Source organism: Capsicum annuum, chromosome 8, assembly GCF_002878395.1.
Source record: "Capsicum annuum cultivar UCD-10X-F1 chromosome 8, UCD10Xv1.1, whole genome shotgun sequence".
NCBI lineage: Eukaryota > Viridiplantae > Streptophyta > Magnoliopsida > Solanales > Solanaceae > Capsicum > Capsicum annuum.
The window spans coordinates 97,879,165-97,893,722 of NC_061118.1; the positions used below are offsets into that span (position 1 = coordinate 97,879,165).

At 32.2% G+C, this 14,558-nt stretch overlaps 1 protein-coding gene and 1 long non-coding RNA gene across 3 annotated transcripts in view; both read right to left on the reverse strand.

Annotated features, from left to right (window-relative positions):
• Nucleotides 1-3,686: 3,686 nt before the first annotated feature.
• LOC107879611 lies at nt 3,687-6,249 on the reverse strand. Its single transcript, XM_047395777.1, has 3 exons — nt 5,718-6,249; nt 4,041-4,155; nt 3,687-3,965 (listed from the first exon to the last, which is right to left on the reverse strand). Exons 1-2 carry the CDS (start codon nt 6,026-6,028, stop codon nt 4,047-4,049), a joined length of 420 nt encoding a protein of 139 aa, XP_047251733.1. The 5' UTR covers nt 6,029-6,249; the 3' UTR covers nt 3,687-3,965; nt 4,041-4,046.
• Nucleotides 6,250-7,237: 988 nt separating this feature from the next.
• Nucleotides 7,238-14,558, reverse strand: part of LOC107838825 — a 12,086-nt gene continuing 4,765 nt past the window's right edge. Inside the window, exons 2-4 of one of the 2 annotated variants that reach the window (XR_007044114.1) lie at nt 13,158-13,239; nt 7,746-8,300; nt 7,238-7,668 (exon numbers count right to left, since the gene is read on the reverse strand). This is a non-coding gene — a long non-coding RNA (uncharacterized LOC107838825). Of the gene's footprint in view, nt 7,669-7,745; nt 10,455-13,157; nt 13,240-14,558 lie in introns of those variants that run through there. The other variant, XR_007044113.1, reaches the window with a different exon arrangement.

Sequence of the window (14,558 nt, forward strand, 5' to 3'; positions counted from 1 at the left end):
GGCTAATGACCTGAAATTTGATGAACTATGTAAAATATGTATTTTTGTGTAATTTTTCTATTTTACCCCTTACCATAGTTGTAATATGGTAGTTCTGGGGTGTAGGGTTGATTGGCATGGTTCTCCATGTATTTTGGTACCATTTGTGTGATATTATGGTTTTTAGAGACTTTGAGAGCATTATTATGGACTTTTGTAGTGATATTTTGATTCGTGCGATAGATGACTGAATAGACTGCACCAGTAGATCAAAAATGCCGATTTAGGATGGTAACAAATTTGGTGTGGTTTTATGACTTTTGAAACTTATTTCGACCTTCGGTTTGGAGAATTCTAATTTTGGGTTTAGGCGGCCAACTTTGTGAAAATGATGTCTTTTCAAAAATCTGATATTGTCATTGAGTCTAAAGAGTTGATTTAGTGTGGTAAACATAGTTCATTTGCATATAACAGATCCTAAATGAATTTCGAGGCCTTGGCAGAAACTTGGAAGAATTTCCAAGTTTCAATTGGTTTCTGGTGCACCTGCAATCATACCACTTGAGTACGATCACACTAAGTGTGCAGAAAGGGTTGTACTAAGTGTGTTGGTGATTTCCACATCATCTCCTACTTCAAGAGCATGTAATTTCACACCTGGGTGTGCGATTGCAACACCTGATCAGCTGATAGGGGTATAAACAGACCCTTAGGTCACGAATGAGCTCATTATTCACCCATATCTTGAGAGTTAAACCCTAAAATAGTGTGAGAGATTAAAAGTAAAGCTTGTGGGTGATTGGGAAACTATATTAACGTCTATATTTTTATTCTCTTGCAGATTTAAGGTTAGAATTCACCCTTTTCTTAGTTGAATTTCTTGATTAATTGCTCAAAACCCCAAAACCATAGGGCTTGATTTTAAACCCCAATTTTACTCCTTTCACTTGAATAATGTTCCTATTCTATAATTACTTGTTTTCCTTAATTTTATCTTTGAAACAACCTTGATTCTTGATTTTAAATGGATTTTAAAGGTCTTACTCGGTAAAGTTTTAAAATGGCTTTTGTTCTTTTGAACCTTGTTTTTAACTTGATTTGACTTGGATTTTCAGTTGTAGGTTCCTAAAGGTATGGAGAACACATTTTTGAAATAAAGTTATGATTTTTCCCATCTTTTTTCAAGAACTTATTTCGAGCGTCTGTTTTAACCCCAAACCAGTTTTATAGAATATAAGTATCGGTGGCTTTGTTTTGATGAATAGATTCTATATTTCTTGGTTTCAGTTGATTTTGGGATCTTTTATGAGAAGTAAGTCATGGATTGAAGTGTTGCAGACTAATTTTTGGCCTTGAGATTAGTTATGGCTTAATATTTTTAGACTGGGTTGGGTAGTTAATTTGTATACAAAATGCATGTTAAAGGAATGAGAACTAAACATGAAATTGGCTATCTTAATGTGTTGTGCTTGTATGGGGGCCTATATGTGATGTAATTATTGGTTTTGAGGTATTATGTGATATGTTCGACCGTGTGGCGTCTTATGTGATGTGGATAAACTGAAATACATGTGAATAATTCTATTGTTTTGTTAAAATGCCTAATGTGGTAACATTAGTGTATTGTTCTATATTCATACTTTATCGGCATGTGAATCATGTGGAATTTCATGGATGATGGAAATAACGAGTGAATATTCGCTCACGTGGTTGTGAAATATATCATTGTGGGTGGTTGTGGAAATATATCATTGTGGTTGATTGTGAAAATACATCATGTGGTTAGTTGTGGAAATATTACTTGTGATTGGTTGCGGGCATTACATCCTCATATAATACTCATTTTTGAAACATTGGTACCACCGTGGCAACATTTGAAAAACACTAGCAACACCTTTAAAATCCTTCTCAAGGGATGTGCCAGGAAAGAGGCATTGTGACATCTTATAAAATCCTCCTCAAGGGGTGTGTCAAGGAGGAGATATGATATATGGATTGTATTTGGGTTAACGAACCTCCCATGGGTCCCATGTTGGGAGGCTTGCCTTTGTGGGTGTATACAGAAGTTTTGCAACAACCTTCTGCATCATCATCATCATCATCATCACCATCATCATAATTCTTATTATGTTTACTTCATTATGGTTGTGGTTTGATTGTACTTTTTCTTTGACTTGTTTCCCTATTTAATTGTTCTATCTTCATACACTTGTACTTAATAATCTTTTAAGAATATTGCCCTTCCTTGTTCTACTTGTATGCTGCATATTGTACACTTGTGGTCTTTTCTGTGTTTGTTGCAAAATATGTTATATATATTAGAACTGTTAGTGCAAGCTATCACTACTAAAAAAATAGAAAAATCGAGCACAAATGTGGTCAGTTTTCCTGAATTTTCGACCACAAAACCGACCAAAATACGTGGTCGGCAAAAGGGTGATAGCTTTTTAAAACCCGTCCACGTGTGGTTGGTTTTTAAAAAATATATTTATTTTTTTAAAATTCATTATTATTTTATTAAAATAGAAAAAATAATTTTGAAATTAATTAATTAATTTTGAACTAATATATTTATTTGTAAAAATCAACCACTTATGGTCAGGTTCTTTAAAATTTTCTAGAAAATCGACCACTTGTGGTCTGTTTTTCTGGTAATTTTTTTTAAAAACATAATTCAAATAGCCAAACAAATGAAACAACAACATACAATACAACAATAACAACTAAATAAAACAAATGAAACAACCAATATACAATACAACAACAACATACCAAGTGTATTCCCACATAACTAACATACAATACAAGTCTAAAAACATACAAAAGTATAAAAACTACAACAAAATGTCCAAATACAAACTATAACACATACAAACGTCAAAAAAACTACCACTCATCTTCATCGTCATCGTCTTCGTCTTCCGCATCCTCAACCACACATGCAGGATCTGATTCCTCATCAGTGTTGATATCATCCAGCAGGCGTAGAACTTTTGCAGTCCGAACTGCATCACCAGGACATGGAGGAAGAATTCCTGCAGATTGAATAAAAGAGTTGAACTGCTTCTGCAGCATCCTGAATTATGATGTTGTTTCCTTCTCCTTCGTCTGCGCCCTCTCTCTCTATGCAGCAAGCTCTTCAGTGAGTTTAGAAACCATATTTTTAGTGATTCAACATTTTCTCTATCAACTAAAGAGGTATAGGATGTAGGGCCGGACAAAGACCTAACAGTCTCGCCAAAATAATTTTTGTGGTATCCATAGTAATGGCCTCTAACTCCAGGACCCACAGTTTCTTGCCATAAATCCTCCTCTAAATATTTAGGTATTGGGTCACCTTAACTTTCAGGAGGCTGAGTACTACGATACTCACTAACGAGCTGCTTATATTTGTCCTATATTCAAAGTAAAGTTAAAATTAATAGTAAAAAGATATTAAAGTACGTGTACTTGAATAATATCAACTTTGAGAAAAAAATTCATAAATTCAAAATTTGATTCTTACATGGGCAGCTTTTGCGCGAGGCTCAACCTAGACATCTTTATATGTTGGATTCTTTTTTTTCTTCACATGTGTCTCCTCGAATAGCTCATCGAAGAGTATCTTGCTACCCTTTTCTTTTTACTGCATATGTAAAAATTATTAATGTTTAAATAATTAAAAATTTAAATAGAAACAAACAATTAAAACTGTAAAAGTTACATACCATTTTTTCCTCCACAACAATCAGACTAACTGCACCCACAGTATGTAGAGAGCCACCCTTGGATGATGCCCGGACTTTCTTTCTTTTGTCTCTCAACAATTGGTATTCTTCGTTATTCCAATAGTGAATAAACGGTTGTCATATGGATTCGAGTATAAACCCTGGTCGTACCATGTTGGTTCTGGCATAATCCAACAGACCGTTAAATCTGGATCTAGCTCTTCTATAAAAATTCCTCCTTATAGCACATTCATTCACTTCATTCCACCAGTAATATTTCTACAACAAAAAAAATATAATATTCAATCTTTTGTTCTAACAATGTGCTAAGTAGTCGATAAGTTAAATCCTTACATGAAATTAGTTAATATTTTCTCTGTCATTTTCTGAAACCTCTTGCCAACTAGTCCAGTAGTCCTTGAAGTGTTGACAAATGCATTTACTTCCAACTCCAGCATCCGGCCTAAACCTACAACACAAGATCAAATAGTAATTTCATAGAGTATAATAATATAGTAATGAAAAATGAAGGGAGAATACTCACAAAAATACCTGAACTTTGCCTAAATTTTCAGTTGAGCATACTGAATTTTGTGGGGGTCCTATTACCCCCTAGACTTTTTTTCGTATTTTAACGGCATATATCTGTCCACTTTTACAAGTGCGTGTAATCACCGACCTTGAGCGCATGAGAGTGATTAAAAAATGTTATAAAACTTTTTTTTGTCAAATAGTCCCTCAATTTTCATTATAAACCTTTATTTTATTTTTTTCCATTAAAATACTCACATAATCATATATATACTCATCATATATACACACACTTCACATACAAAGAAGACACTGACCAAAGGTTTAATTCCATAATCATATATATATATATACTAACTATATCTTTGTTAATGTAATTGAAATTGAAATTGATAGGCAGTGTATGTGTGTGTGCGCGCGCTTTGAAATTGGGTCAAATTGCTGTAATTGAATTGGGTGTATTAAAGATGACCCATTTGGTGTGTGTTTATGTGATGAAATTATGCTTAATTTCAATTCAACAATGGAGCAACCATGGCGAATAAAATAATATGAATTGGGTCTGTTTAGTGATACTATTTGGATCAGAACTTGACAATTTTCAATCCATTTTGATCTTTTTATCACTGTTTTGGACTTCTAGATCTACCTCTCTTGGATTTTTGCGTGGTGTAGCTCCCGCTTCTGTGTGTGTATCCTGTAGTTTTTACGAGTGAATTTTCTCTATATGTGTGTTGTGTGTGTGCATTTTCGGGTGAGGTGAGTATTTTTTGGTGATGTATCTGTATATCCGATTGTGAAGATGGAAGAGTCTCCTTTTTGTGGGAATTTTTCAGTGGGTTCTCTTTTGGTGTTCTATGTATTAAAAAATGGAGATGATGATGCCCCCTTTGTGCGTATTTTCTGTGTGTGTATCTGGTGAGTGTGTGTGTATGTTTTGTGAGGTTTTTGAAAAGATGACCCATTTGGGATATGTGTGTGATGAAATTATGTTTAATTTCAATTCAATAATGGAGCAACCACGGTGAATAAAGTAATATGAACTAAATAAAAGCCAAATTTCAAGAAATAAGAATCAAGATTTTGGTGAAAAAAATGATGAAAAGTGATGAAAAGAATAAGAATGGAGAAGAAAGTAAATAAAAATTAATTTGTAGTATTACCAGTGTTGTTTGATGTTATTTTCTTATTGGATTTGTAGTATTACCAGTTTTTTGGAATTATTTGTAGTATTACCAGTGTTGTTTGTAGGAGGAATATGGTTGTAATGGTGAAAATAATGAAAATGGAGAAGAAAGAGCGCGTGTATTACACCTCCCAACGCCAAAACTGGATATAGCATTTCGGGGGGGGGTATTAATTCTACTTTAAAAAAGTCTAGCGGGTTAATAGGATCCCCGCAAAGTTTAATATGCTCAAATAAAAATTCAGGCAACGTTCACATATTTTTGTGAGTATTCTCCCAAAAATGAATAATGTTATTATATTTAGAAATCTTACCTTATTCCATATGGAATAAGATAACGCATCCCATAATCATCTCTGTCTCTGAGTCGCGGAGAAAGTGCTGGTAGATGCACTAGCGTAGGCGAATCTAAAGCACTAGATGGAGCACCTCCAAGATGAAGATCTGACAACCTAATAGATCCAGCAGAATCACTGTGCGAACGTGGGTGAATGCTACAGGAGGGTACTGACGATGGTAGATGTACGGATGTGTCAGTGGTCATCCGATAGTACTGTGATGACGGTGGCACGGTGATAGAAGCAGAATGAGTCAGTGTAGACCCATGAAGTGGCCCCACATACATAGCAGCAGGAATCGAATGCTTAGTCGACCTAGAATATGAGGATCGTGCTGGTGCGTCAGCAAACCGACCCTAAGATATATGAATACATGTCGGTCGTCTATAAGGTAGAGGTTGTTTTTTCTTTTTTGTTTTTGTAGGATCAACTTTTCCCTTACCTTTGTCACCTCTACTTGACATCTAAATTATGTAAAGTTAACAAGTTGTTAGTTCCTACAAAATGAATATAGAAGAAAACATTCCAAGTAACTAATTTCAAGTTACTAATTCACATTTCAAATCGCTCCAACAACACGAGATAGACAAGAATATTTCTATTACTATATAAATTATGGAAAAGTGAAAACAACAATCTTACACAGTATATTACATATCAATCTTAAACAAGAAACATAAAGGTAAATATATAGTACAAAGCATAAAGACATCAATACATAATAAATACAACCTACACAAACTAATCCTCATCTGCTAAAGATTCTCCACTAAACCATTCACCCTCTTTGGAATTTTCCTCATCTCTTACCCACTCAGCCTCTTCTTCTGCAATATGAACTTCTTCAAATATATTTTTCGGGTGATTCAAACTATCCACTAAGTCAATGTCTAGTAGCTGGTGATCAATCTGCATTTCATTTTGATACGCAGTCTCCAAAACATTCTCAAATTATACCCATCCTATAGGCTTTGTTTGATTACAGCCCACCAATCAGACTTATCACTGCGCAGCGGATGAGGAGTATAATACACTTATTTAGCATTTTGCGCTAGAACAAATGGATCGTAAACAGGATACGACCTATTGTGCTTCACTTCAATGATGTTATGCTCCTTATGTTCTCTTATGCCTCTTGTGCTTGAATCAAACCACTTACTTCAAGATCTCGTGTATGATGCCAAAGTAATCAATATCATTATCACCCTTAATCCAAACACCACTATTGTTTGTTTTCCTTGTTCTAGAGTGTTCTTCAGTGGAAAATTTAAACCCATTTACTATGTAATGAGACATTGTATGAGCTTCAACTGGTCCCAAAGAAATATATCTAAAGAAATGATCGTATGCTGCTGCATTTGGTGACTGGTGTACCTAAAATTATATACATACATATATATATATATGGTAGTTGAGAAATGTGTAAATGTTTAAAATTTGTAGAAATATTAGTACACTTATGAACCTCATATGTAAACCATATTGGAAAGGATGCATACGCTTGATTTTCGTGGAACTGAGTCTTAAATAAACTGATGATCCAACACGAAAACACAATTAATTTCCTTAAAGGAATGAGTAAATAAATAAGATATGTTAAATTTTTAATCTTCTTACTTCAGAGAGGGTTTAACTTTCGTACAATTCAGCAAGACATACAAAGTTGCTAATTTGCGCTCCATAGGAGTGAGCCAGAGAAATATGGTCTTTTTAGCCTTACAACCAGATTGATTGAAAATTGATATCGATTGCAAATGAGGCTCATTCTCATCGTTCTGATGACGGTTCGGTCTATTTCTTGAACAAGCAACTTCATCACAAAAGTATCATGAACAAAATTAAGACGTTTTTCTTGTAAGATATTCCTCAACTATAGTCTTCCACCCTATGTTTGTTTTTTGGACCCCTTTTCAATTTTTCAATTGCCCTGCACAATCTTAAGATTAGATTTTTACTATATTAAAAAAAGACATGTATGAATTTAAATATGTTGTAATTACTTACCGTTCGAATAAATACATCCACCTAGCTTAAACTGGACCTCCTAGCCGAGCTTCGTGCACAAGGTGAATAGAAAGATGTTCCATCCATCGAAGAATACTAGCGGAAAAATCTTCTCCAACTTGTTAGTGATAACAACAATATTACTTTTCATTCATGCTAGATTTTCTTCGTTTAATATGGTGACACATAAGTCTTTGAAGAACAAACTAATCTCTGCTATTGGTTTCCATATGTTTTCAGGTAAACCAATAAAAGCAATTGGAAGTAATTGTTCAATGAAAATATGACAATTATGGCTTTCCATTCCATGCAAGATTCCTTGTGCCATATCAACCCTCTTTCCCAAATTTGAGGCATATCCATCGGGCATCTTCAAACTTTGGACCCGCTCACATATTTGACGCTTTTGGTCCAACTTGAATGTAAAACTAGCATTGGTCTTAAGAACATTGCCATTAGGCCCCTCCTGTTCGTGTAATTCTCTGCGCTTGCAATATTCTAGTAAGTCAAGTCTGGTCTTAGGATTATCCTTTTTCTTGCCGGTGACATCCATAACTGTGTTGAACAAGTTGTCAAAATAGTTCTTCTCAGTATGCATGACATCAACATTATTTATACTTAAATTACCTGACCAATATTCTAACTCTCAAAATATACTTTTCTTAGTCCAGTTATGCGAAACGCCATACCCATCAAGCCTATACAATGACTCCTCGCTAACTTTAGGCAAATCCTGAACTATCTCCCAGATGTCATGACCAAATAGCCTTAGAGGTGGACCATCATGTTCCCTTCTATTCCTTCTAAATGCATTCTTGAGTCTCCTAAATTCATGATTAGGTGGCAAAAAACAACGATGACAATCAAACCATAAATTTTTCCTATCATGTCTCAATGTGAAAGATTTTGTTTTTTCCATGCAGTATGGACAAGCCAATTTTTCAGCTGTCATCCACCCAGACAACATTCCATAAGCAGGAAAATCATTAACATTCCACATTAGATATGCACGCAGATTGAAATTCTATTTAAGTGAGATGTCCTAAGTTTCAACCACCTCATGCCATAAAATTTAAAGTTCATCGATCAAAGGTTGCAAGTAGACATCTATTCCGCTTTTAGGATTACACAAGCCAGGAACAACACTATTCAGAAATATATAGGGACTAGTCATCAACATTTTAAGAGAAAGATTATAAGAGGTGATAAATACAGGCCAACATAAATATAGCGCAGCACCAACTAAAAAAAGAGAGAAGCCATCCGCACATAATTCCAAACGAATATTTCGTGGCTCAGCTGCAAAATCTGGATAAGTTGCATCAAAATGCTTCCAAGCCTCTCCATCAGATGGATGGCACATAACACCAGTAGGCCTTCTATTTTCACTATGCTATCTCATATGAGGAGCTGAGCTATTTGAAGCATACAACCTCTTCAACCTTGGTATTAGAGGTAAATAATGCATCGCCTTAATAGCAATTTTAATTTCACTACAACCATGCTTATATAGAGGGTGTTGATAAAACTTACAGTACTCTAGGTTAGCATCTTCCTTAAAGTATAACATGTAGCCATTTTCACAACAATCAATTCTAACCGAGGAGAAACCTAACTTTGACACTAATCTTTTTGCCTTATAGAAAGGATCAGAAACCTCTAAGCTAGAGTCAACTAACTTTTTAATAAGGTCTACCATTGAGTTCATTCCTCCTTCAGCAATATTCCAGTCAGATTTAATACATAATAATCTAACAGCAACAGACAAACAAGAGTGCGAACACCCGTCAAACAAAGTATGACTAGCAGCATGCAATTGTTCATAGAATTTACTTGCTTCTCTATTAGGAGTATCTTCAATATTTTCCCTAAAGTCGCCCGTGTGTTGCATCCTAAAAGCATCGTGCACCATTTCTGTCATCCTAGTATCTTGATATTCATTATGCCCTGTAGACCTATACTTTCTCCAACGACAAATTTATTTTGCTCAGCATCGTCATTAATAGTACGCAATCTTAAAAAGTCCTCATGAAACCCCCTCCTATAAAGATGTTCCTTCATAAATTCTTCTTTTAAAAGACTTATACCATCACATCTAACACAAGGACAACAAATGGCCCAAAAATGTGACCAAATATCAAGTGTCTTAGCATGTTCAACAAATCATCTGACACCTTTAACAAATTCACCTTTAAAGTACAAGTACCTTATCAATTTCAAGTGACTAAGTCACTTACCAAGTCACCAAACTTAACTACATTCAAAACAAAAAATTCACCTTTAAAGTACATACACTTAGTAAATTCCAACTCACTAAGTCGTCACCCAAGTCACCAAACTATACCACATTCAAAACAAAAATTCACCTTTAAAGTACTTACACTTAATCAATTTCAAGACACTAAGTCACCTCCCAAGTCACCAAACTTAAGTACATCCAAAACAAAAAAATTACCTTTGAAGTACCTACACTTAGTAAATTTCAACTCATTAAGTCGTCACCCAAGTCACCAAACTAAACGACATTCAAAACAAAAATTCACTTTTAAAGTATCTGCACTTAATCAATTATCAAGTCACTAGGTCACCTCCCAAGTCACCAAACTTAACTACATTCAAAATAAAAAATTCACCTTTGAAATACCTACACTTAGTAAATTTCAACTCACTAAGTCATCATACAAGTCACCAAACTAAACCACATTCAAAATAAAAATTCACCTTTAAAGTACCTTCACTTAATCAATTTCAAGTTACTAAGTCACCTCCCAAGTCACTAAACTTAACTACATTCAAAACAAAAAAATCACCTTTAAAATACCTACACTTAGTAAATTTCAACTCACTAAGTCATCACCCAAGTCACCAAACTAAACCACTTTCAAAACAAAAATTTACCTTTGAAGTACCTAAACTTAATCAATTTCAAGTCACTAAGTCACCTCCCAAATCACCAAACTTAACTACATTCAAAACAAAAAATTCACCTTTAAAGTACCTACACTTAGTAAATTTCAACTCACTAAGTCATCACCCAAGTCACCAAACTAAACCACATTCAAAACAAAAATTCACCTTTAAAGTACCTGCACTTTATCAATTTCAAGTGACTAAGTCACTTAGCAAGTCATCAAACTTAACTACATTCAAAACAAAAAATTCACCTTTAAAGTACCTACACTTAAAAAATTTCAACTCACTAAGTCATCACCCAAGTCACCAAACTAAACCACATTCAAAATAAAAATTCACCTTTAAAGTACCTACACTTAGGGCCCGTTGGGGATTGCTGTTACAAAACTGCTTATTTGAGAAGTACTTTTATCAAATGGCTTTTCAAAAAAGTGTTTTTATAAAAAAACAATTTGTGTTTAGTAAATTTATTCGAAAAGTGCTTTTGATAATCAAATTATGTTTGAATAATTTTTTTCAAGAAGTTCTTTTTTGAGACAAATGATCAAAAAGGACATCTATCAATAGCCTTTATTACTAAAATCAACTTATAGAGAAAAATTATTTTAAATATCTATGTTAATATTTTTAATTAAATTTTTTTATTAAATTAAAAAGTACGTACTCTAAAATTTATAATCAATATTTATATACATAAATACATTAAAAAAATTAAATGGTGATATATTACTTAAATAGTTTAAATATTACTTAAAACATCAACCAAAAATGAATACAAAAATTATTTCATAAATTAAATCACTAAAAGTTAATAAACACTATATTCATGCTTACAAATATCTAAATGAGATAATATTTGTTATTTGTTACCTTTTCTTTTGGATATGTTTTTACCATTTCAATTGTAAAACTAAGTAACCAAATTCATATATCTATAATACCTGATGACAAATATTTAAAATAAAATTCTATCTATTATTTGTTATCTTTTTTTAATATATTTTTACAGTTTTAAAATTTACTACGAATAAACAATCATCATATGCATATATATACACTATATTTTAACAAATATGTCACTTTTCATGAATTATTTATTTAAAATTAAATATTTGTGAAAAAAATTATATGTGATGTCAAAATATAATCTTGTGACGTGATTCATCTGTCAATTGTTATCATTAATAATAATAAAATAATTTATATATTCTTTAGTCATCATCATCAATAATATTTTCAAATTTATTTAAAAAAATGAGTGAAAATAAAATAACAATATATAAATAATAAAGAATTATGACGTAAATATGAAATGTAAAATTTTAAAAATCAAACATTAATCAAACTTGTAATATATGTTAATTAATTAATAAGGTATATATATGTGTGTGTATGATAAGGGTATTTTTGTCATAAAAAATAATTTTCTGCTTTTGCTTTTTTTGAGAAGCAGAAATTTTCTGCTTCTTCCCAGAAGCAAAAAACTGCTTCTGCTTATTTTTAAAAGCACTTTTACAAGTATACTAAACACCCTTCTTTTTTAAAAAGTGTTTTTTTCTCAAAATAAGTGCTTATTTTGGGAAACAAGTGATTCCCAAACAGGCTATTAATCAATTTCAAGCCACTAAGTCACCAAACTTAACTATATTTGAAACAAAAAAATCACTTTTAAAATACCTACACTTAGTAAATTTCAACTCACTAAGTTATCACCCAAGTCACCAAACTAAACTACATTCAAAACAAAAATTCACCTTTAAAATACCTACACTTAATCAATTTCAAGACACTAAGTCACCTACCAAGTCCTCAAACTTAACTACATTCAAAACAAAAAAATCACCTTTAAAGTACCTACACTTAGTAAATTTCAACTCACTAAGTCATCACCCAAGTCAACAAACTAAACCACATTCAAAATAAAAATTCACCTTTTAAGTACCTACACTTAATCAATTTCAAGTGATCTTGTCACCTTACAAGTTACAAAACTAAACTAAATTTAAAACAAAAATTTCCATTTCAAGTATCTAAACTTCAACATTTTCAAGTCACAAGTCACCTCCTAAAACAACAAACTAAACTACCTTCAAAATGATAAATTCACATTTCAAGTACCTACACTTAATCAATTTCAACTCACTAAGTCACCACCAAGTCACCAAACTAAACCACATTAAAAATTATCAAGCATAGCAAAATCCACAATAAAAAGTTCACATTTCAAGTAAGCTTCAACAAAATTCAAAATAAAAGTTCACCTTCAAGCTAAGTAACTACACTTATTCACTTTCAAGCAACATATTTATTTATAGTATAATATGTCAAACAATTGAACAAGTATAACAAAGCAAATAAGTAGAGGCGTCGCATGTCCTTCTCACACCATATAATCATCACAAAATTTCTATGGCTTTCAAAGCCTTCTATACCGAACAATCCCAAACTAAACTACATTTAAAGACTTCATTATAAGAAAATAGAGAGAAATCAACTTACCTTTGCTTGGCCTAAATTAAAGTGAAAGAGATAAGCGGTCACCGGAAAAATAGCAAAGCAATTCTTTATCCGAATTCGGATTCTGTCAAACAGTGGAATTATTAGAAAGAATAATTTTTCGCTTAAATAATTGCAACAATTTAGTAAAGGAATAGGAATAAGATTTCCCCCAAAAAAATGAATAGTAAAAACGATAATGAATTATCAAAAATTGAGCTAAGGTCTTGCTCAATCTTTTCTTAATGATTCAATCTTTTGACACAATCGACCAAACAAGAGATCTCAACAATTACTAGTAGCATAAACAAGAAAAACCCCAATTCATAAACAAAAAAAAAAAAAAAAATTTACCAATATATAAGCATTAGGTATGGTTAATGTCTTAATGATGAATCAAGAAAATGAAACTAACAAGATCCAATCTCAACAACTACATAGCCAAGAAAAAAGGAAAACCCCAATTCATAAATCCAAACACATAAAGAAAAAGACATGTACTACATAAACCCAAATACATAAAGAGAACAACTCACAAGTTGGAGTCGCCGGAAAAGATGCCCGAGCTACCGTCGTCGGATCGCAATGTGTATGTTGTGTGTGTTTATGCATTAAAGTGTGTGTTTGGTGGGTTTTTTGTGTGTTGTTGTGTTTGGACGGGTATTTTGTATATTTTGTGTGTGTTTTTGGTAGTAGGAGTCGGGTCGGGTTAGTAATTAATTTTTTTTTAGTTATTATGGCAACCTACCACATGTGGTCGGTTTTTTAAAAATTATCTTTGAAATTAAAGTTTAATAAATTACAAAATAAGTTAATAAATTAAAATTAATTTTTAACAAATTAAATTTTTTATAAATTCTATAATATTTATAACAACATCCAATTAATTTAATACAATTCGTATATATATAAATCAGATAAGTAGTTATTTTATCATCACATTAACACGAGTAGTATATTTCCTCAATTGTATAATAATATCAATGAATTTTGTAAATTATGATAAATTTTTGGTTAATTAGCATTTAAATATGATATTATATATATATATATATATATATATATATATATATATATATATATATACTATTTTGGGTCAATGTAGACACGCATATGTTATTGAAGTTGTAATAACGTAAGACTAGTATTATGAGGTATGATATATATCAACGTATCATTTAAAATATTTTGATATATAGATTCAGTTATCTAGCTTTCGATTACTGCATACGTCACTACACGAGATATACGTATATATACATATATTCAATTGTCTATCAGCTTTCAGATACGTACTATAAACATCACATACATAATTTTACTACCCCATAATAATATACAACGCATTTCACATATACTCAGATACAAAACTTGTAAGCGAAAAAACTCAAATTCACCGCCAAA